At 44.1% G+C, this 21,451-nt stretch overlaps 1 protein-coding gene across 2 annotated transcripts in view; it reads right to left on the bottom strand.

The window, feature by feature from the left end:
* Window positions 1-13,120: 13,120 nt before the first annotated feature.
* LOC124777368 overlaps window positions 13,121-21,451 on the bottom strand; it is an 87,021-nt gene continuing 78,690 nt past the window's right edge. For both annotated transcript variants that reach the window (XM_047252751.1, XM_047252750.1), the window contains exon 5: window positions 13,121-15,177. In XM_047252751.1, the coding sequence (XP_047108707.1) occupies window positions 13,676-15,177 (1,502 nt within the window). In that variant the 3' untranslated portion in view covers window positions 13,121-13,675. The remainder of the gene's footprint in view (window positions 15,178-21,451) is intronic.

The following is a 21,451-nucleotide window of genomic DNA, read 5'->3' as shown; positions in this document are numbered from 1 at the left end:
CCGTACTACAGACAAGAGAGACTTGTTCAGTGTAGAACAAGAGTCAACTGGAACACTGAGTTTACGAATGTGTGATGTCTGTTCTTTCGGACTGACACCACGCAGAATCCGCGGCTGTTATGCATTTTAATTACAGTGTTGGCGTAACATGTTTCCTCCAATTTAAGTAGAAAACGTCTGAAGGTCGGGTATTATGAGTGAAGACGGTGGGGGTCACAGCCATTGCTCAGCACTGCTCTGTTTCTGTTGAGAAATATTGCTCCGTTGTGTAATACGGACGTCCAATCGATCTCACTATGCGCGCTCTGGCTTATGTAGGTTATGCGGCCCCGACCGTACAGGCACGATTAGTGTGAGAAAAACACACGAATGTGAGAAACAGAGCTACGTGTGCCTTCATCTCCCACTGTTAACTTGTCGGCTTTCATCTACATCTACATCCATACTCCGCAAGCCACCTGACGGTGTGTGGCGGAGGGTACTTTGAGTACCTCTATCGGTTCTCCCTTCTATTCCAGTCTCGTATTGTTCGTGGATAGAAGGATTGTCGGTATGCTTCTGTGTGGGCTCTAATCTCTATGATTTTATCCTCATGGTCTCTTCGCGAGATATACGTAGGAGGGAGCAATAAACTGCTTGACTCCTCGGTGAAAGTACGTTCTCGAAACTTCAACAAAAGCCCGTACCGAGCTACTGAGCGTCTCTCCTGCAGAGTCTTCCGCTGGAGTTTATCTATCATCTCCGTAACGCTTTCGCCATTACTGAATGATCCTGTAACGAAGCGCGCTGCTCTCCGTTGGATCCTCTCTCTCTCTTCTATCAACTCTACCTGGTACGGATCCCACACTGCTGAGCAGTATTCAAGCAGTGGGCGAACAAGCGTACTGTAACCTACTTCCTTTGTTTTCGAATTGCATTTCCTTTGGATTCTTCCAATGAATCTCAGTCTGGCATCTGCTTTACCGACGATCAACTTTATATGATCATTCCATTTTAAATCACTCCTAATGCGTACTCCCAGATAATTTATGGAATTAACTGCTTCCAGTTGCTGACCTGCTATATTGTAGCTAAATGATAAGGGATCTTTGTTTCTATGTATTCGCAGCACATTACACTTGTCTACATTGAGATCCAATTGCCATTCCCTGCATCGTGCGTCAATTCGCTGCAGATCCTCCTGCATTTCAATACCATTTCCCATTGTTACAACCGCTCGATATACCACAGCATCATCCGCAAAAAGCCTCAGTGAACTTCCGATGTCATCCACAAGGTAATTTATGAATAGTGTGAATAGCAACGGTCCTACGATACTCCCCTGCGGCACACTTGAAATCACGCTTACTTCGGAAGACTTCTCTCCATTAAGAATGACATGCTGCGTTCCGTTATCTAGGAACTCTTCAATCCAATCACACAATTGATCTGATAGTCCATATGCTCTTACTTTGTTCATTAAACGACTGTGGGGAACTGTATCGAACGCCTTGCGGAAGTCAAGAAACACGGCATCTACCTGGGATCCCGTGTCTATGGCCCTCTGTGTCTCGTGGACGAATAGCGCGAGCTGGGTTTCACACGATCGTCTTCTTCGAAACCCTTGCTGATTCCTACAGAGTACATTTCTAGTCTCCAGAAAAGTTATTATACTCGAACGTAATACGTGTTCCAAAATTCTACAACTGATCGACGTTAGAGATATAGGTCTATAGTTCTGCACATCTGTTCGACGTCCGTTCTTGAAAACGGGGATGACCTGTGCCCTTTTCCAATCCTTTGGAACGCTACGCTCTTCTAGGGACCTACGGTACACCGCTGCAAGAAGGGTGGCAAGTTCCTTCGCGCACTCTGTGTAAAATCTAACTGGTATCCCATCAGGTCCAGCGGCCTTTCCTCTTTTGAGCGATTTTAATTGTTTCTCTATCCCTCTGTCGTCTATTTCGATATCTACCATTTTGTCATCTGTGCGACAATCTAGAGAAGGAACTACAGTGCAGTCTTCCTCTGTCAAACAGCTTTGGAAAAAGACATTTAGTATTTCGGTCTTTAGTCTGTCATCCTCTGTTACAGTACTATTTTGGTCACAAAGTGTCTGGACATTTTGTTTTGTTCCACCTACCGCTTTGACATAACACCAAATTTTTTTAGGATTTTCTGCCAAGTCAGTACATAGAACTTTACTTTCGAATTCATTGAACGCCTCTCGCATAGCCCTCCTCACACTACATTTCGCTTCGCGTAATTTTTGTTTGTCTGTAAGGCTTTGGCTATGTTTTTGTTTGCTGTGAAGTTCCCTTTGCTTCCGCAGCAGTTTTCTAACTCGGTTGTTGTACCACGGTGGCTCTTTTCCATCTCCTACGATCTTGCTTGGCAGATGCTCATCTAACGCATATTGTACGATGGTTTTGAACTTTGACCACTGATCCTCAACACTATCTGTACTTGAGACAAAACTTTTGTGTTGAGCCGTCAGGCACTCTGAAATCTGCTTTTTGTCACTTTTGCTAAACAGAAAAATCTTCCTACCTTTTTTAATATTTCTATTTACGGCTGAAATCATCGATGCAGTAACCGCTTTATGATCGCTGATTCCCTGTTCACCTGAGATGGCATCTGGTGCCCAGGTGGATCGTGGCCAAGTTACTTCCGTCTGCGGGGAGTTTGGCCCCAGTAAGTTACGTGACCACTTCCCTCGGGTGTAATGTTGCTTGCTGGCTGGCTAGGAGCCCGGCCTACCTGTAGCACTCCCAACATTGTTTCAGTGCAGTTACCTATCAGTCTTTCAGTTTGGTCAAAACTGCCAAGTAGTGTGTAGTACCCTTCTGTAATAATTTATATGCAATGACCACGAAAAACCTTGTTGTCTGGAAGGTAGGAGTCTGAGGCGCTTTTAATCTCAAGGCAATGGAATCTCACGCAGTGCCATGTGTGCGAACAGTCCATCAGAAAACAGACGGCGTCGAACCGTCTATATATGTTTCGACGTCCGTTGGAGTTTTGCACCATCAGGGAAATGCTAAAGATATTAATTTATAGGCTGCTAGGTTCAGTTAGAGAGGATGGCTGCCGTCCTGACCTGTGGTCACAAGGCGTTGTCCTGCTCTCACTCTTCGCTGCGTAACCTATTCCATCTGCTGCTTACACACACTCATCACTGTAGATGCAGCAGGCCCACTATTAGCTGTAATGTTACGGTACACAAATCTATTTCCTGGAGACCTGTCACTCTATCCTGTTCCAACTTACTGTGCCGTATTACATCGACCTGAAACTCTGGTACTTACCATCTTTTTTTCTATATCGTTCGTCGACTCTTTACTAGCTGAGCTTGAAGTAAAACTGTGGACTGTGGCCATGAAAGAGAGAATATTCATGGATCTATGAGTACGTTATATCTCTGTTCTTAACATTGATTTATTTAGAATCACTTATATCGTAATCAAGTCATTTCCTTTCAGGAAGTAGTACAGTATTCCTTCCTACTCGCGTTCCTACCCTCTAGCAAAATCAGGTGCGCCGTTTTACCAATATATTGATTCATCACTTTTGTGAATGCTCCTTCATAATGTTTGTTCCATTTCCACTTATATACCCTGAAGAAGCCTTCCTTGAATATTTCTTTTTTTAAAAAAGGGAGCCATTTCCTGTAACCTGCAGACAAATAAGAGACACTCGTGATATAACCTCAGTAGTCTTCTCAGGAGAGGTTGTGAAGTCTTTCTGTAATTCTAGGAGCACACTATCCTGTATGTTTCTCCACAGACTTTCTCTTTTTTCAATTTATTGGCCTTCAGGGCTTGCTCATTGAGCCATCTCAACAGTGGAATGCCACTTAGGACGATAGGAATGCAAACATAGCACAACACGCAGTCCCCGAGCAGAGAAAGTCTCCAACCCAGCTGGGAATCGAACCTTGGCCCCTTCGCTTAGCAATCGGCCGCGCTACCTCGCGCTACCGAGGAGGACGCCGCACAGAATTTTGGGTGCCTTAGCTTTCATGCCAACATATAAATCTATGTTAGTCGACGGTCTCTGTAGTAAAGTAACGACACTAGGAACCTCCTTCTTTTGTGCAGAGACTCTGGCATCACCCACTAGATATCAGCGTACAGTATCGCGCTTTGTAATTTATTGCAATTTAAGAGTTGCGCCCCAATCACCGTTGTTTAAAGAAACGACGTCTCATACTTAAAACAGCTTCAGACATTTGACTACTTTACAAATGAGTTAATATGTTAAATATTTGACGTTAAGCATGCAAAACTTTGTGATTGAAGATGTAAAACCATAATTAGGTTGGTTTCATTGGTTCCGAACCATTCATGCATAGACAATGAAAAGGTCAAAAGCGAAACTGGTAAACAAAAAAGTGATAAATCATTGATGTGTTCCTGTAACACACGTTTAGCAAACTATTAGCTGAACTATTTAATTTAGACTTCATCACAGGAAAATTAAGTTGTACAAGCAGAGTCATTACACAGCAAACCAGTTTTTCACATATCTCAATGTTTATGACTACGTACCTCTCGAATAATGTGCCATACAGTGACGTAATTTTGCAGGTACATTCTGTAGTATATTTGGTTACTGTCTGCAAACCGCTTTGCGCATAGTTTCAGTAGGAAAGAAGTAATAAATTAAAACATGGTGCTTGATGCCGCATGCGCAGTAAACTTTTTTTCCTTTCATTGTTTTGTGGGATTTGGCAGAAAGAAGAACCTTCCAAAATGCATAAAATTACCTGTAAAATTTCTTGGAAGTCGCTAGATACTTTCCTTCTCAAACACTGGATGAATATACTGGGGACGATACACATGCTGTGAATTGTACTTCCTCAAGACATTCACAATTTGTAACTATAATGCTTGAATTATTGTGTTAAAACTTTAACGTAAGGTTACACCTTTTTAAATTATGAAATCGTTTTGAATTTTTGAATTCGATAAATAATTATTTGAAATACTGAAGATCACACTTTTGTTACCCCTGGAAACCGTTAAACAGTCAACCTGAGATTGTGCACCGTGTTAGTCATTTAGTGGTATACACTGGCTGATAAAAAAAGTGAAACACCTATAAGATGGCAGAAAACACAACTTCACGGCTTGGGAGGGTACGTGATGTTATTTCAGTAAATGCAATATCGAGTCAAACTGCAAAGAACTTAAAAGTGTGAACCCATTTATCAGTATGATGTTATACCCCGTCTGATTTGGATGGGAAGGATGGGAAGGGTGTCATAAAATAGTTAGATTCTCTCTCCTAAGCCAAGTTGGCCCAGAAATTTTGTAACTGGTCCTTGATAGCCTAGATACTGGCATTGGGCTAGAGTTGACTCAGACCTGGCACACTCACCTAGTGTTAGTATAGTTAGTTCTTCCAAGCAAACGTCGTCAGACCTTTCTTATATTGTCCAAAACAACTAGCGCACTGTTTCTGAAGACATCAATCTCGATGGTATGTTACACACCGCACCTCCTCCCTCTTCTCATTCTTCTCCTCGCCTTTGTGGTGATACATGGCTAAGGAGGGTCCTTAGTTGTTAGCCAGCATACTGGACAGCAAAAGTGCATTAGTTAGGAATGTCTGCGGTGTCAGTCTTTCGGCTTCATTGCATTCGGCATTTTATATTTTCTTGAAGCGTTTGCATTAACATGGAACCATCCAATTAAAAGAATCTCCAATTATTCACAGCTTTCGTGCCTTCTCTTACTGTTTACATTCTCGAGGCAGAAGCGCACTTGAATCCTGAGATCTATTCTCCTTCACTGGCCACGTGATTGAAAGTAGTGCCTACAATGTTCTGGCGCGTTGGGTGTATTTGGATCAGCGTTTTGCCCACGATGAGTAGCCGCGCGGTCTGAGGGGTCTTGTCACGATCCGCGCGGCTCCCCCCGTCGGAGATTCGAGTCCTCCCTCGATCATAGCATGGGTGTGTGTCTGTTGTCCATAGCGTAAGTTAGTTTAAATTAGATTGAGTAGTGTGTAAACTAAGGAACCGATGACCTCAGCAGTTTGGTCCCTTAAGACCTTGCCACAAATTTGCAATTTCCACGATGAGTAGTGCACTCAGAATGGTTACCTGGCCCAGGTGTTCAATGCAGTCGCATTCTATCAATCACGAACTCACTTTGGTACCGCCTCAACGACGAGTCCGTAATTTGTGTCAGTGATCAGTTATTTCTTGTCTTTGCTTCTACACTAGACTTGACTGTGTTTTCTCATATACAAACTTTGAAACTGGGCTGTCCTCCTGGGACTTCAACTCGTGTTGAATCTAAGTGTACAAAACTGAAAATCTGGGCAGTCCGTAGGGATTTGAACATTGCCTAACGTAGTGCATTGTTGTTTATCAGTCAGTGACTTTTCCGCGGTGTTTGTTTTCTTCCTGAAGGCCTTCAGCCTTGACCATATTTATGTTTCTTCATTCTTCCACAGAATATGACCGTTTCGTTCGGGCTTTTTGCCTTCGCGTAAATTTTACTGTTATTTCAGTATTTGAGAAGAGGTTCTTTTCAATACCTTCCAATCTCCATTTAAGAAAAAATTGCCTTTCAAAAGTGATTAATTTTTACGTTGTTGTTTTGAACATTTCTTGTCCGTGAAATCAGGCGGACGCCACAACATATTTTCATCCATTTATCCACATAGTATTTTATTAACGTGACACAACAGCATGCCTTTCTGTGCTGGTACTGCGGTCGGCAAATAGCAAGGGGAAACTACAGCTCTCAGTTTTTTCTCGAGAGCAAGCAGACGAGCTGTTTTGTTTAATAATGATGGCATCCTCTTGGATACAATATTCCGCAGGTAAAATAGTCCCTCAATCGGATCTCCGGGAGATGACTACTCAGGAGGATGTCGCAATCAGAAAAAATGAAAATGGCATCCATAGGTCAGAGCGGGGAATGATACATCCCTTAATTGGGTGGGTAGATCACAACATTTAAAAATGGAAATGGACAGGGTGAAGTTAGGTATACTGATAATTATTGGATTGCCGTTGAGGAAGAACAGGACTTCTGGTCAGATCAGTACAGGTTTATCAACATAAAATCAGGTAGGGGTCATGCAGGCATAGGCCTAATAATGGATAACAAAACAGGAATACTGGCAAGATACTACGAACAGCATAGGGAAGGCATTTCTGTAGCCAAGATACACATGAAGCATTTGCACTCCACAGAAAATAAGTCTGTTTGATCACTATCTCCGGAGATGACTGAGACTGAATGAATGTAAGATGAATAAAGTAAATAATTCAGATACTTAAGAGAGACGAAAATTTGTGGTAGGTGACTGGAAAACGGTAGTAGAAACAGGAAGAGAAGGAAAAGTAGTAGTAGAAGATGGACTGGAGGAAAAGAATGAAAGGAAAAGCCGGCTGTTAGAATTTTGCACAGAGCATAATTTAATAATCACTTGCAATTGGTTTAAGAATCACGAATGTTGTCTGTGTACGTGGCAGAAACCTGGAGACACTGGAAGGTTTCAGATCGATTACATAGAGATTTCGAAACCAACTTTTATATTGCAAGGCATTTCCAGGGGCAGATGTGGACTCTGGTCACAATTTATTGATCAAGAATTGCAGGCTAAAATGGAAGAAATCGCAAGAAAGAAAGAATTTAGGGTGAAGAGACTTGGATAAATTGAAAGAACCATAGGTTGTTAAGAGTTTCAGAGGGAGAGTTAGGACTGAAACTGGGGAAGGGAATGCAACAGAAGAAGAGTGGAACAGGAAAGGCACCAGAGGATCACATAGGTAGAAAGACAAGACATATAAGAAATCCATGAGTAACACAGGAGACGTGAATTTAATTGAAGAAAGGAAAAAACATAAAACTGCAGCAGATGGAGCAGACGAAAGGGAATACAGACGTCGAAAAACAAGATTCGCTTGAAGTCCAAAATGGTTAAGTAGGAATAGCTTGAGGACAAGTGCAAGACTGTAGAAGAAACCAGAGGTAACGTAGATGCTGCCTACAGGAGAATCATAGACAGTCGTGGAGAAAAAAAGAAAGAGTTTTATGAATATCATGAGCTCAGACGGTTAGCCAGCGCTAAGCAAAGAAGGTAAAGCTGAAAGACAGATGAAATGTACAGAACTTCAGCGGATCTAGATATGGGAAACAACTTGAGGACAGTATTATACAAAGAAACGAGGAAGTATGGGAGTTAGGAAACATGGTCCTGCTTGGAGAATTTGACAGAGCAATGAACCCTCTGGATTAGACAACATTCTCTCAAGTTTTGAGGTCCTTGAGACAAAATGAGAGAATTATTCCTCCCGGTTCGCAGGGCACACGAGACAGGCGAAATACTCCTCGTATTTTAAGATGAACGTAACTGCCGTAACTGCCGTCCGCTTCACATCTGCTGTGCAGTGAGCTACGTTAAGTAAAGTATTAACTGTATTTTTCTTACTTGTCACTTCTTCTTCGTGTGTTTTTGCTTTTAGGAAGCTTTAATTTTCGAGTACTAGTAATAGTGTTCCATACATTTCGTGTTTGTTTTGAATACAGTCAGAGAGAGTTCCCTTAGTCAGCTGTAGTGCCAGTAATGCTAGTGTTTGTTTTGAATACAGTCCAGAGGCAGGTAGTGCTTATTTTCGTTGTTTTCAACAAGAAGTGTCTAGTAACGACAGTTTAGTCAGCTATCAGCCGCCTTTAGTGACTTAGCAGTCTAATTAAAAGTTGATTAACTCTCTACAGTAAATTGTTGATTTCTCAGGATAGATAGGATGTGTAACTGCTGTGTACGGACGCAGAAGGAGCTGGCCACCGTTCGCGAACTGCTGAACGTGTTGATGACCACGGTCAGCCGTCTTCAGGCTGCTGCCTCGGAGTGTAGCGGCAGTGGGGAGTCTGGTGCGTCGCATGGTGCACCCCAGGTGTTTCATGCTTCACCCATGGTCCCTGCTGTCGAGACATCTTCGCGGGTACAGGGCACGGTTGGGTCACCCTCTCCCCAAGAGGAGTGGCGGGTTCAGCGGCGTTCGCGGCGCACGAGGCGGAGGGTCAATGTGAAGGCTGGCCGTGTGGCATCGCCCGCTCTGTCTGTGAGTGGACATTTGGCCGCTCCTTCAGCAAGGTCCGAGCAGGCACACGGGGAGAGGGGTTTATTAGTGATGGGAGCTCCAACGTTAGGCGGGTGATGGAGCCCCTTAGGAAAATAGCGGAAAGGTCGGGGAAGAAGGCAAGTGTTCACTCTGTCTGCTTGCCGAGGGGTCTCATCCGAGATATGAAGCAGGCCGTGCCGGCGCCGATAGAGAGCACTGGGTGCACCCGACTGCAAATTGTTGCTCATGTCGGCACCAATGACTCCTGCCGTCTGGGTTCAGAGGTCATCCTCAGTTCCTACAGGTGGTTGGCGGAGTTGGTGAAGGCGGAAAGCCTCGCCCGCGGGGTGGAACCTGAGCTTACTATTTGTGGTATCGTTCCCAGAACCGATCACGGTCCTCTGGTTTGGAGCCGAGTTGAAGACTTAAACCAGAGGCTCAGGCGATTCTGCAGATATCTGGGTTGCAAATTTCTCGACCTCCGCTATCGGGTGAAGAAATGAAGGGTCCCCCTGAACAGGTCAGGCGTGCACTACACGCAGAAAGCGGCTACAAGGGTAGTGGAGTACGTGTGGAGTGCACATGTGGGTTTTTTAGGTTAGAGAATTCCCTCCCTAGGCCTGACAAGACGCCTCCTGAGACACAATAAGGTAGTAGTAGGCAAAACGCAACAGGGAATAACAATATTAATGGGGTAATAGCAAAGCTAACATTAACCTAACCTAACCCGAACCTAACCCTAATCTAACTGAACCTGATCTAACCTAACCTAAACTATCACAATCCAGAAGAACCTAACACAACCGAACCCAACCTAACAGAACCCAGCTCAACCCCACCCAAACCGACCAAACCCAACTCAACCCATCCCAACCTGACCCAAACCAACACTAAGCCAATGCAACCAAACTGAATCCTACCCAACACTACCTAACACCTCCTAACCATACCCAACCCAACCTAACCCAACCCAATCCTCCCTGAACCAAACCTGAACCAATTCGAACTGAAACCTCCTGACCTGATCCAACCTGTCCTGACTGAACACAACCTGCCCCTACCTAAACTTACCAGACCCAAACCGACCCAACCTGAACTGACCTTACCTGACCTGACATGACCTTTCTTTTCCCAACCTGATGCGACCTCACCTGAGGTGATGCAACCTTGCCTGACCTAACCTAACCTAACCCAGCCAAACCTAACCTAACATAACGTTACCTAATGTAACCTAACCTAACCTAAACCAATCCTGATCTAATGTGACCTAACATTTTGTAATGTGACCTAATTTTACCTAGCCTGACGTATCCTTTCCTAACTGATGTAACCTGATGCAGCCTGGGCTCACCCTGCCTCACCTGATCTCTCTTCACCTCATCTGATCTCACTTTATCTCACCTGTCCTGACTGGTGCAGAATGGACTGCAACAGATTGGGTCAAACCAGTTCAGTCTGGACTGGACAGGACTGGATCAGATTGGACCAGACCAGACTGGAGTAGACTGGACCTGATCAGACCAGTCCAGACTGGGTAGGACTGTGACAGAGTTGATCTGACACGATCAGACTGGTCCACACCTGTCCAGAGCTGACCCAAAGTGATCTGATGTGACCTTAGCTGACCCAGCTCTGTCTGTGATTAATTTCTTTAGAGTGGTCGTTTCCATTGTGCGCAGGTGCGTTGCCTTACAAAAAAAAGATCCTATCCACACGCCCACGCTGTTGAAGAGTTGGAATGAAGTTGGTGCGCAAAAGAGTCTCATACCGCTTACCAGTGACGATATAGGTTATAGGACCCACAGGATTCATCTGCTCGAAAAAAATATGGCCCCACGATGAACGTTACCATCAACCCGCACCACACGGTTATCTTTGCACAGTGAACTGGTACCGCTTGATGTATGTGCGGGGTTTCCATTGCCCATTTTCTGCGACTTTGCGTATTGACAAGGAAATCGGCTTCGCCTGGACACAAAATTTTCCGTGTCCGTTCACTGTTCACTTCCACGCGGACAAGAAAATTGAGATCGAACGCTTGTGTTGCTGGTAGGTCAGCAGGAAGCAACTCTGAACATGGGTGATTTCGTACGTATGGCAGTCCAAGATGTTACGTAAGATTTTGCGCACCGTACTCCTAGGCACGTCCCAACATTCGGGCAATTTCCCGTGCACTGTATGTTTGCACATCATAGTCGGACTCCTCCTCCAGTGCTGTGGTCACATATTCGACAGACGTCGTATCAACTGCTTCCCCCCCCCCCCCCCCTTTGCCAATTTGCGCTTCAAAAGAACCCGTCTCTCCGAATTTTGCAATCATTTATCCCAGACCCTTACCAGACTTCACCAACGCTTTTTTTTCATAACTGTGAGTGTCCGGAACTTCTGGAAGGCTATAAGCCAGTCGTTCTTGTAAAAGAGCCTTACCATCAGCACACGGTCTGTCATGGAGACATTCATGTTGGGCGTCCATGATCTTTCCTCCAGCGCAAATAATATGGTGTTCAAATTTGACACCATTCTGAGCTGTGGTTCTCTTTCTACAGCGTTTTGAAACCTGAACTTCAGTTATAAACACCCTGCATATTGGTTCAAAATATTAAGGATTTCTACACTTTAGGTGCACACCGTGTAACATATCATTTCATGGGAAATGATGTGTGCTAGCTTGTTCGTCTTTCTAGTCCGCCCCAACCAGTGTTGTGTTGCGTGGGAAAGGGGGTTTTCCCTCTCCCTCCTAAATGAGTCGGTTGGAACCTGCTTTGTGACTCTAAGGGAGAGAAATTTCTTGATGACGGTCGATACAGGTAAGTTTCTGAAGGTCGTACCAGGTGGTAGCACCTTACAGGAGTTGCGCTAAGGAACGGAAGGGGGTGGCTCCCTGTCGGCTCCTGGTTGTGCCTCCTGGGAGGACTGTCGCTGTGTGTCGGACAGTGTCGTGGAGGAGCTGGGAGCTCGATAAATCGCCAAGTCGGCCTTGAGCCCTCTTATGGGTGACGTGGCAAGCTGTGGCCCTCTAGGGCGGACTTTGTGTTTTGACGTGGCCATCATTTCCGAGTTCTGGAGTGAGAGATCGTGCGATATCTGCAGAGGTACGTTTCCGGTGAAGAAAGCCGACAAGGTATTCGAAAGTAAATTCCTGTGCACGGGAGTCGATTACCATTTGGGCATTTCCCTGTTGTTCTCTGAGTGTGTTATGGAATAATGAGTGTCGACTTTTTCAGTCAGTTAACAACTCAGAGGAAACTTGACGTTAGCTAGCTGGAAGTGACGGTTATGTAAAAAGTGACGGAATTGGCTAGGGTTATTTCACACCAATGAACTTAATTTGTTTCGATGCAAATCTGTGATTAATTTTTTTAGAGTGGTCGTTTCCATATTGACTTTGAACTGTGTACTGCGTACACGCAGTTGAAGGTGATTTATTAAGCTTAGTGGTGAATCTTCCCAGACCTATGATCATAGCTCGGAGTCTTCCCTGAAAGTAGCTAGGTAGTAACAGGACTATTTATTGCACAATTCTGAGTGCTGAAGTTTAACCTTGTCTTCCAAGTCAAAGTAATGCTGGCGACCCTTAACGTTACACTGATTTTACATGTGTAGCAGAGTAGGAAATTTGTTCTGGTCCACAAGTGAACGTTAACATTTAAGTCCACGGAACACTACGCGATGTAATGTGTTCTGCGCGCCGCACGCTGCCTGGAGTTTCGCTTCAACCCCAGTGTGAGTCCGCACGACGTTACATAAGCTCCGAAGAACGGACGGGTAAGTATGTTCCAGGGTGCCACAGTTTGGTTCGCCTCTGCTGTCAGTGTCTTTTTGTGGTTAAAGGCGTATGGAAGAAAGCTGTACCTGGCACTTACCTTATGTGCAGTTTCTGGTTCCATTGTATCCAACAACTCGTACTCCTTGAATATCACGAAGTTCACTGTCAATTTTATTGGTACTTGGTGGAGTGATGACTGCTGTAACTTGGCAGTTTCTGAAAATCAGATCTATCTAGTACAGTTTATGTCAGGGTGTTGAGTTGGAATGGATATTAAATTCACACAGTCGCTGACTCAGTTTTTATTTGAACAAATGGGCGAAAGTTTATTGATAACATATAACACTTAGTTGCATCTATAATGCCGTTATAGATTAATTTGTGGCAAGACGTGTGCCCTTTAGTTCAGCTTCTGGCGCATGTGTTTTCTACCCCAATACTATTTGTATAAATGTCTTTTTAAATAGCCTTCTTACTTGCTTAAGACTAACACACTACATGCGCAATACTTTTTAACGTCTTCTACGGTACCTCGCTGTATCTCCCACTCATCAAGTCAACATCTTGCTAACAATCGCCATTACTCAAAACTTTTCGTTCACTTCAGACTACATTTCACACATTTAATTATTAGAGTCGTTTACTATTTCTAGACGGACGTACCTTGTACAAATAAGCACGCGATTGTAAATAAAGGGTAAATTATAAAACAGTGGCACTGGCTCACGGTATTCATCACAGTTAATTTTATTTCACCAGCTGGACCGTGTCTTTATATTTGATCACAGGCTTTAGTGGAGTCTACAATTAAGACACTTCTTAAAGAAGAATACACACGGGGATTAAAACGAGGATTCTGCAGGCAGAGACCGTTCCTTCTTCATCCTCGCCAGATTTCTCTCCGCTGCTGAACACAGTTCCAGCCCTGGACCGACCGCGTCTCGGTTAAACCATCCCAGTACTCTGTCCCTGAGCAGAGGCAGTGTTGTTCCGTTGCAAATGAAAAAAACGAACAGCACTGGCCCCTGCATCATCGTAGCTATGTGCACGTAGTACACGAACTGTGCAATACCTTGTGCCTGGTGGAACCCAATTCTAATAATCACACCTATACCACTTAGGATAACAGTCTTCACTGACATAAACAGAACATCTTTCTTTGAGCCAAATTTATTTTTACTGTAAATTTTGAGTTGGCGCATGGAGTTCCGAGTACGTAGGTACATGTACCCCACTAGTCCGAGGCAAACCAAATTAAAAGCTATCGAAAGTGAAATTCCCACGAGCAATATTATTCGACTGTGGAACAAATAATACTTACTCGTTTTTTCCAAGGCAACACATGCTGCACATACTACACTCCAGGATATTAGAGCATACAGCGCCTGACGACAGAATACTTTTCTTGCTTCAGCAGGTAGTAGGTCGTTAGGAAGCCTCAGGTGACGAATGTACGCGTACATTTGGTAGCAGAATGAGTTTAGCCAGACGCAGCCGAGAAGTGTGAGGGCGCTATCGACTAGCACCGCCGTAGATAAATCAGGCACACCTGCCATACGATACACGACCTCAGAACACAGGATCTGGATTATACCCGTGATCTGAAAGCACAAGAATATTTTTCCGGGTAAATTGCGTAAGTGGGGAAGGTACGTGTATACTCCGGCAGCCAGAAATCGGAAAAGAATATTTACTGCTATAAATGAAATTTCTAAATGTTGTAAGTTGTCGATTTTAAAGTCCTTGTATTTCAAGGTGGCATTGTTCAAACTGTCTTTGTAGCTCAGTGTTATTTCTGTTGGCTTTCCATCCCCTTCGAAATCACCTTCTCTCCACATTTGATTGAACATCTTTACGTACGATCCATCCGCATGAAGTCCGACGAGACATTTCTCGGCAGGCTTAAGGGAGAAAAAGTCGCGACACTTCATGAACAGAATAGCTCTGGAAACAGAGCAGATTGCATCCGTAGCGTTCGATCCCAGACATGATTGGTCATCAGGATTATCGAAATAGCAGCGAGCACCGTGTACAGACCGTAACATACTAAAGCGTACGTCCTGACAAATGCTGAACGAGTTGGCAGCCATCCAGGCCAAGAGGCAGAGGTTGACGTTCGCCCTCTGCGTGTAGGCCAGGTAGCTGGTGACGGGTAAGTAGGGCGACCTCTGCACCATGTCATTCCACAGCTGCACGCGACACCGCTCGCGCTGCTCGGTGGCCTCCGGTGGCAGGTCTTCCAGTGAACACGTGGGATGGTCCAGCGCGTTGGCCAGCAGCTGCATGCAGCCAGTATCCACGTACAGCGTAGCGTTGCTTCTGTCCTCCAGCTGCCACTCCTCATCTGCAGAAGAATCGCTGAAAATAGGTGGTGCTCACACACTAAAGGTAGCGAAACTTCAACTCTCCTCGATAACACTGGCGGTTGCTTAACTGAATCATCTGTGATCAATGTTTAGAATATGTCGCAGCCAACAAACATACAGGTATTACCGAAAATGTAAGGCGGTAGGTCAACATACACTACTGACCATTAAAATTGCTACACCACGAAGATGACGTGCTACGGACGCGAAGTTTAACCGACAGGAAGAAGATGCTGTGATATGCTAATGATTAGCTTTTCAGAGCATTCACATAAGGTTGGCGCCGGTGGAGACGCCTACAACGTGCTGACATGATGAAAGTTTCCAACCGATTTGTCATACATAAACAGCAGTTGACCGGGGTTGCCTGGTGAAACGTTGTTGTGATGCCTCGTGTAAGGAGAAATACGCACAATCACGTTTCCGGATTGTAGCCTATCGCGATTGCGGTTTATCATATCGCGACATTGCTGCTCGTGTTGGTCGAGATCCAATGACTGTTAGCAGAATATGGAATCGATGGGTTCACGATGGTAATACGGGACGCCGTGCTGCATCCCAACGGCCTCGTATCACTAGCAGTGGAGATGACAGGCATCTTATCCGCATGTCTGTGACGGATCGTGCAGCCACGTCTCGATCCCTAACAGATGGACACGTATGCAAGGCAACAACCGTCTACACGAACAGTTCGACGACGTTTGCAGCAACATGGACTATCAGTTCGGAGACCATGGCTGCGGTTACCCTTGATGCTGCATCACAGACAGGAGAGCCTCAACGACGAACCTGGGTGCACGAATGGCAAAACGTCATTTTTTCGGATGAATCAAGGTTTTGTTTACAGCATCATATGGTCGCATCTGTGTTTGGCGACATCGCGGTGAATGGACATTGAAAGCGTGTATTCGTCATCACCATACTGGCGATGGTATGGGGTGCCACTGGTTACACGTCTCGGTCACCTCTTGTTCGCATTGACGGCACTTTGAACAGTGGACGTTACATTTCAGATGTGTTACGACCCGTTGCTCTACTCTTCATTCGATCCCTGCGAAACCCTACATTTCAGCAGGTTAATTCACGGCCTCATGTTGCAGGTCCTGTACGGGCCTTTCTGGATACAGAAAATGTTCGATTGATGCCCTGGCCAGCACATTCTCCAGATCTCTCGCCAACTGAAAACGTCTGGTCAATGGTGGACGAGTAACTGGCTCGTCACAATACGCCAGTCACTACTCTTGATGAACTGTGGTATCGTGTTGAAGCTGCATGGGCAGCTGTACCTGTACACGCCATCCAACCTCTATTTGACTCAATGACCAGGCATATCAAGGCCGTTATTACGGCCAGAGGTGGTTGTTCTGGGTACTGATTTCTCAGGATCTATGCACCCAAATTGCGTGAAAATATAATCACATGTCTGTTCTAGTGTAATATATTTGTCCAATGAATACCCGTTTATCATCTGCATTTCTTCTTGGTGTAGCAATTTTAATGGCCAGCTGTGTATTTAGATGTAGGCGGCGGCACTAGTGGGCTATACCGATTTGCAGAGGGTTGACGGCTGGTGGGAGCTGGAGCTAAATTTAAATCAAAGTTAACTATTGAAACCAAATAGCTAGACAGACCTGCTGCTGTTCTATTACGCCGCTGAAGAAAAATGACTGGAAAGAGCACCAATCATCAAAAATGTGGGTGTAAGCATCCACATCGTTGTGAATTTCTTCCAGTATGTTAGTGTGCCAGTTTTCATTGTTGTGATAGATTTCTACACAGACAGCCATCAATCGAACAGTGCCGTTGCAACATGATGGAATTTTAAGAGAATTATCAGGGTCCGGAATTTGCTAGAGACGTCTAGAGCCAGCCTTGCTCACCAAAATCAGGTAGATGGAAATGATATGTATCGAAGACTGGAAGATCCTGAATGGTGAAAATATGGATGATAATCGATACTCTGACAAAACGGGGGCAGAGAGGTTATCTCTTTACCGCTCCGTCCAAGTGTCGGGAGCGAACATATTTCTCCCACCCACATACAATTCACGAAGTGAGTGCAGTGAGGCAATTGCTGCGTTGTACAACAATATACCGATAGTTGAAGTATTTGAATTGAGGAATTGTTGAAGGTGTGAATATGGGAAGGACAAGCAGTGTTATCCACGAAGGAACAGCCCTCGTATATTAAAGGCCGTTGAAGGCCCGCCTGCACTGTGAAGGGATGGAATAAAAAATTATGTTTTTAGTATTGTTCCGTAGCGCTTTTTCATTATGTTTGACGCTGGTCGCTTGTCGGTTCTCCCATTTGGTCGGCGACTGTTATGGCTCGATTGACTGCGTGAGATGTAAAGGAGCAGGCTAGGACGGTCATTTCGTCCGTGTGATTAAGTACTGATCCCCTGCTTCTATTGGTTGTACCTCCTAGTTATGTAACAGAGGCGGAGTAGTGGTTTCATTAATTTTCACTGTCCTGGGTTTCAGTTTAAAGATAGAATTATGTTGACCATACGAACCGCAACTGGTGCCAAGGTTGATTTATTTTAAAAAGAAAAAAAAAAAAATCCTTGCTTTACGTAGTTGGAGTTGTCTTACATTGATGCTTCCCAAAACTTGCTGACTCGGCAAGTACTGTCACCCTTGGCTGTGAATTTGTTTTTTCTCTTTTTTATTAATGTTACAGAGTGGGCCACATTTTGTGTGTGTCATGTCGAGTGTTGCCTTAGGCGTTGTCGTTGTCCATTGCAGCCAGGCGTGCCAACCTCTCTGAAGGTTGTCATAGTCAGATTGTACCATAATTGAAGTGCTGTAAGATACCAAGAAAGCGCTTTCTTTTTAAATTATAGTTCGTAAGTCGTACTATTTTAAATTAAAAGAGTAAAGAATTCTATTTCAACTGGGCCCATCCAGCGGATTCGATAAATTAACCCGTCGTCTAAAAGATTATCTCTACATTTTGATTAAAGAAATTTTTTGAAACTGTGTTTTGATTACAGTTTCTCTTTCAGAATGGTCAATTGAATGTTTCAAGCTCAATTTGTTTATGATTCATGAAATTATTATTATTGGACTTAAGTTCTAAATTTAGTTTCAAATATTGCTCTACTTGCAATACCCCCCTCCCCACCCCGTTCGCATTAAAAATGTCTTGTAACTACTGCTAACTTCTTTTGAACTGAGGCATATGTATGTATACACATACTTTCTATGCACTGTGTTTTTTAAAATTTTTATGGACTAAGCATCGGTTGTAGCAGTCTGGATGTCAATGTTGTTACCAGTGTGCAACACTGTTATGTATTGGTAAATAAGGAATGCTGTTATATTGTATCCTCGGTTGGGTTCATACGTTCCACTCCAGCAGCCCTGTACCTTGTGTCACCTATCAAATACATCTCTTCATTGTAATTTCTTTCACGTATAATGTGCGAGTGATTTAGAACAACCAGATATTGATGAGTGGGTCACTCCCTTTTCTCTCTATTTTAAAGCACCATACTGACTGTGCTAAATCAGCAACACGTCTATAAGCACTTTAAATTTTGTGCAAATCATGCAGTGAGAGATAATATTCTTCTGCGAGGGTTGTGTGCCTGAAAATGGATGGACTTATATCTTAACAGGTCGAATAAATTTACATTGTTTACTCCTAGATAAAGTTATCTGAATAAAGTACTGGCACCGCTCTGCAGCTCAAAAGTTTTGATCGACAGACCGACGTTCTTTCCATCCACCAAAAAGAAACAACCAGCAAAGAAAGCAGGTTGTAACGTGTTTGTATTATCCTCTAAATGATGATCAGTAATAAACGACACTGGACGAATTGCCTGCAGCACCTTGCTGCATCAAGCTAAAGAGACAAAGGACTCCAATGTTCGTCCTTCGGTGACTTGTGGAAGAAAACATTAAACATTGCTAACACAGAGTTGACTTGTACTTTAGTATTTTCTTTCAACCGCTTCATTAATGAGTGTAATTGCATAAGTACATTACTTCAACAGTTATTATCACTGCTCTGAAAAGTTGGAGTAGGGTGAATCGAGTGCTGTAGTCTTTATTAGTGACTGAGAATTCTGGGTGGATAGTGTACATTCTTCCGTAAGTTTGGTCTGTCTATAAATGGATGGACTGACATCTTAAAAGGCAGACTAAATTTACGTTGTTCACTAGCAGATAAGAAACAGTGAATGAAGATATGGAATTACTCTGCAACATAAAAATTATAACCGGGAGGAAGACATTCCACCCGTGCCCAATTCACGAATGGTATAAGCTGCAGACGAAAAACGAATATGCTCGACTACTACTAGGAGTGACAAGGCGTATATCTGGTCGCTACCACAGTGAAACTTGAAACGAGAGGAAAGCCACCTACTGGATTTGGAACGTCAGTTCAAATGTAATTCATTTATCAACGATCGGTGGGTCGGAATGACGGAAAAAATACTAGAAGTGTCATAGCGTAAATGAACGTGAATTTTCGAAGAGCAAATAAAGTCACATATCTTTGGAAACGTGTACAAGGTTTCAGGAGAGATGTAAATTTACACGTATGGTCTGCTCGAATATATAGGACAAAGGAGGTGGCCAACCCATTTTTTAAAATTGTGATAGTTGTGAGAGGGTTCTATAGAGTCAGACAGAGGTGTGCTACCTCGCATTCGGAGATGAAGAGCAGAGCATCCGTATGCGACCAGTCGCAACGGGTCACACATAGCGCCTTTGTCTTTACGCCTACTGTTTGCGGAGGGGCGGGAAAGGCCATTGCACATGCGAGCAGCCAATGATCGAGATGCCTTATTACATGCAAATGTTCCGGGACGTGCAATGCGGTGGAGACGCACTCTGTTCTGCAGTATGATACGGATCACTGTGCGAAGTACGGAATTTTATTGCTTTATATGTTTTTGAGAGGCCGCTGCACTGTGCAATGTTTAGTTAAACACAAACGTTGTAATAATTCACATACCATCCTGGTAGTTATCTCAAGGCAGTATTACATTGCGAAGCAGCGGTGGCAGTTACTGTTAAATACGGTAGGCGGCCGCTAAAATATAAGGACTCCGCCAGTCCATTGCGGGTTTCGCGGTTGGTAGGACACGTTTTGAGACGTCGACGGATCACCAGTTTAGTACTGGAGGGAAGAGTGTCGGGGTTAAAGATCGTAGAGGGAGACCTGTGGTCTTGCAGTGTTAATCACCTAATCACTTGAATGTTTTCATGAAATTTTTTATATATATATATATATATATATATATATATATATATAAAGGGTGTTTCAAAAATGACCGGTATATTTGAAACGGCAATAAAAACTAAACGAGCAGCGATAGAAATACACCGTTTGTTGCAGTATGCTTGGGAAAACAGTACATTTTCAGGCAGACAAACTTTCGAAATTACAGTAGTTACAATTTTCAACAACAGATGGCGCTGCAAGTGATGTGAAAGATATAAAAGACAACGCAGTCTGTGGGTGCGCCATTCTGTACGTCGTCTTTCTGCTGTAAGCGTGTGCTGTTCACAACGTGCAAGTGTGCTGTAGACAACATGGTTTATTCCTTAGAACAGAGGATTTTTCTGGTGTTGGAATTCCACCGCCTGGAACACAGTGTTGTTGCAACAAGACGAAGTTTTCAACGGAGGTTTAATGTAACCAAAGGACCGAAAAGCGATACAATAAAGGATCTGTTTGAAAAATTTCAACGGACTGCGAACGTGACGGATGAACGTGCTGGAAAGGTAGGGCGACAGCGTACGGCAACCACAGAGGGCAACGCGCAGCTAGTGCAGCAGGTGATCCAACAGCGGCCTCGGGTTTCCGTTCGCCGTGTTGCAGCTGCCAGAGTTTACACCTCTATCCATACAAAATTCAAATGCAGCAACCCCTCAGCGCCGCTACCATTGCTGCACGAGAGACATTCGCTAACAATATAGTGCACAGGATTGATGACGGCGATATGCATGTGGGCAGCATTTGGTTTACTGACGAAGCTTATTTTTACCTGGACGGCTTCGTCAATAAACAGAACTGGCGCATGTGGGGAACCGAAAAGCCCCATGTTGCAGTTCAATCGTCCCTGCATCCTCAAAAAGTACTGGTCTGGGCCGCCATTTCTTCCAAAGGAATCATTGGCTCATTTTTCAGATCCGAAACGATTACTGCATCACGCTATCTGGACATTCTTCGTGAATTTGCGGCGGTACAAACTGCCTTAGACGACACTGCGAACACCTCGTGGTTTATGCAAG

This window comes from Schistocerca piceifrons, chromosome 2, assembly GCF_021461385.2.
Source record: "Schistocerca piceifrons isolate TAMUIC-IGC-003096 chromosome 2, iqSchPice1.1, whole genome shotgun sequence".
NCBI classification, from domain to species: Eukaryota; Metazoa; Arthropoda; class Insecta; order Orthoptera; family Acrididae; genus Schistocerca; species Schistocerca piceifrons.
The sequence above is the reverse complement of the archived record's forward strand: the minus strand, read 5'-3'. Positions and strand labels throughout refer to the sequence as shown.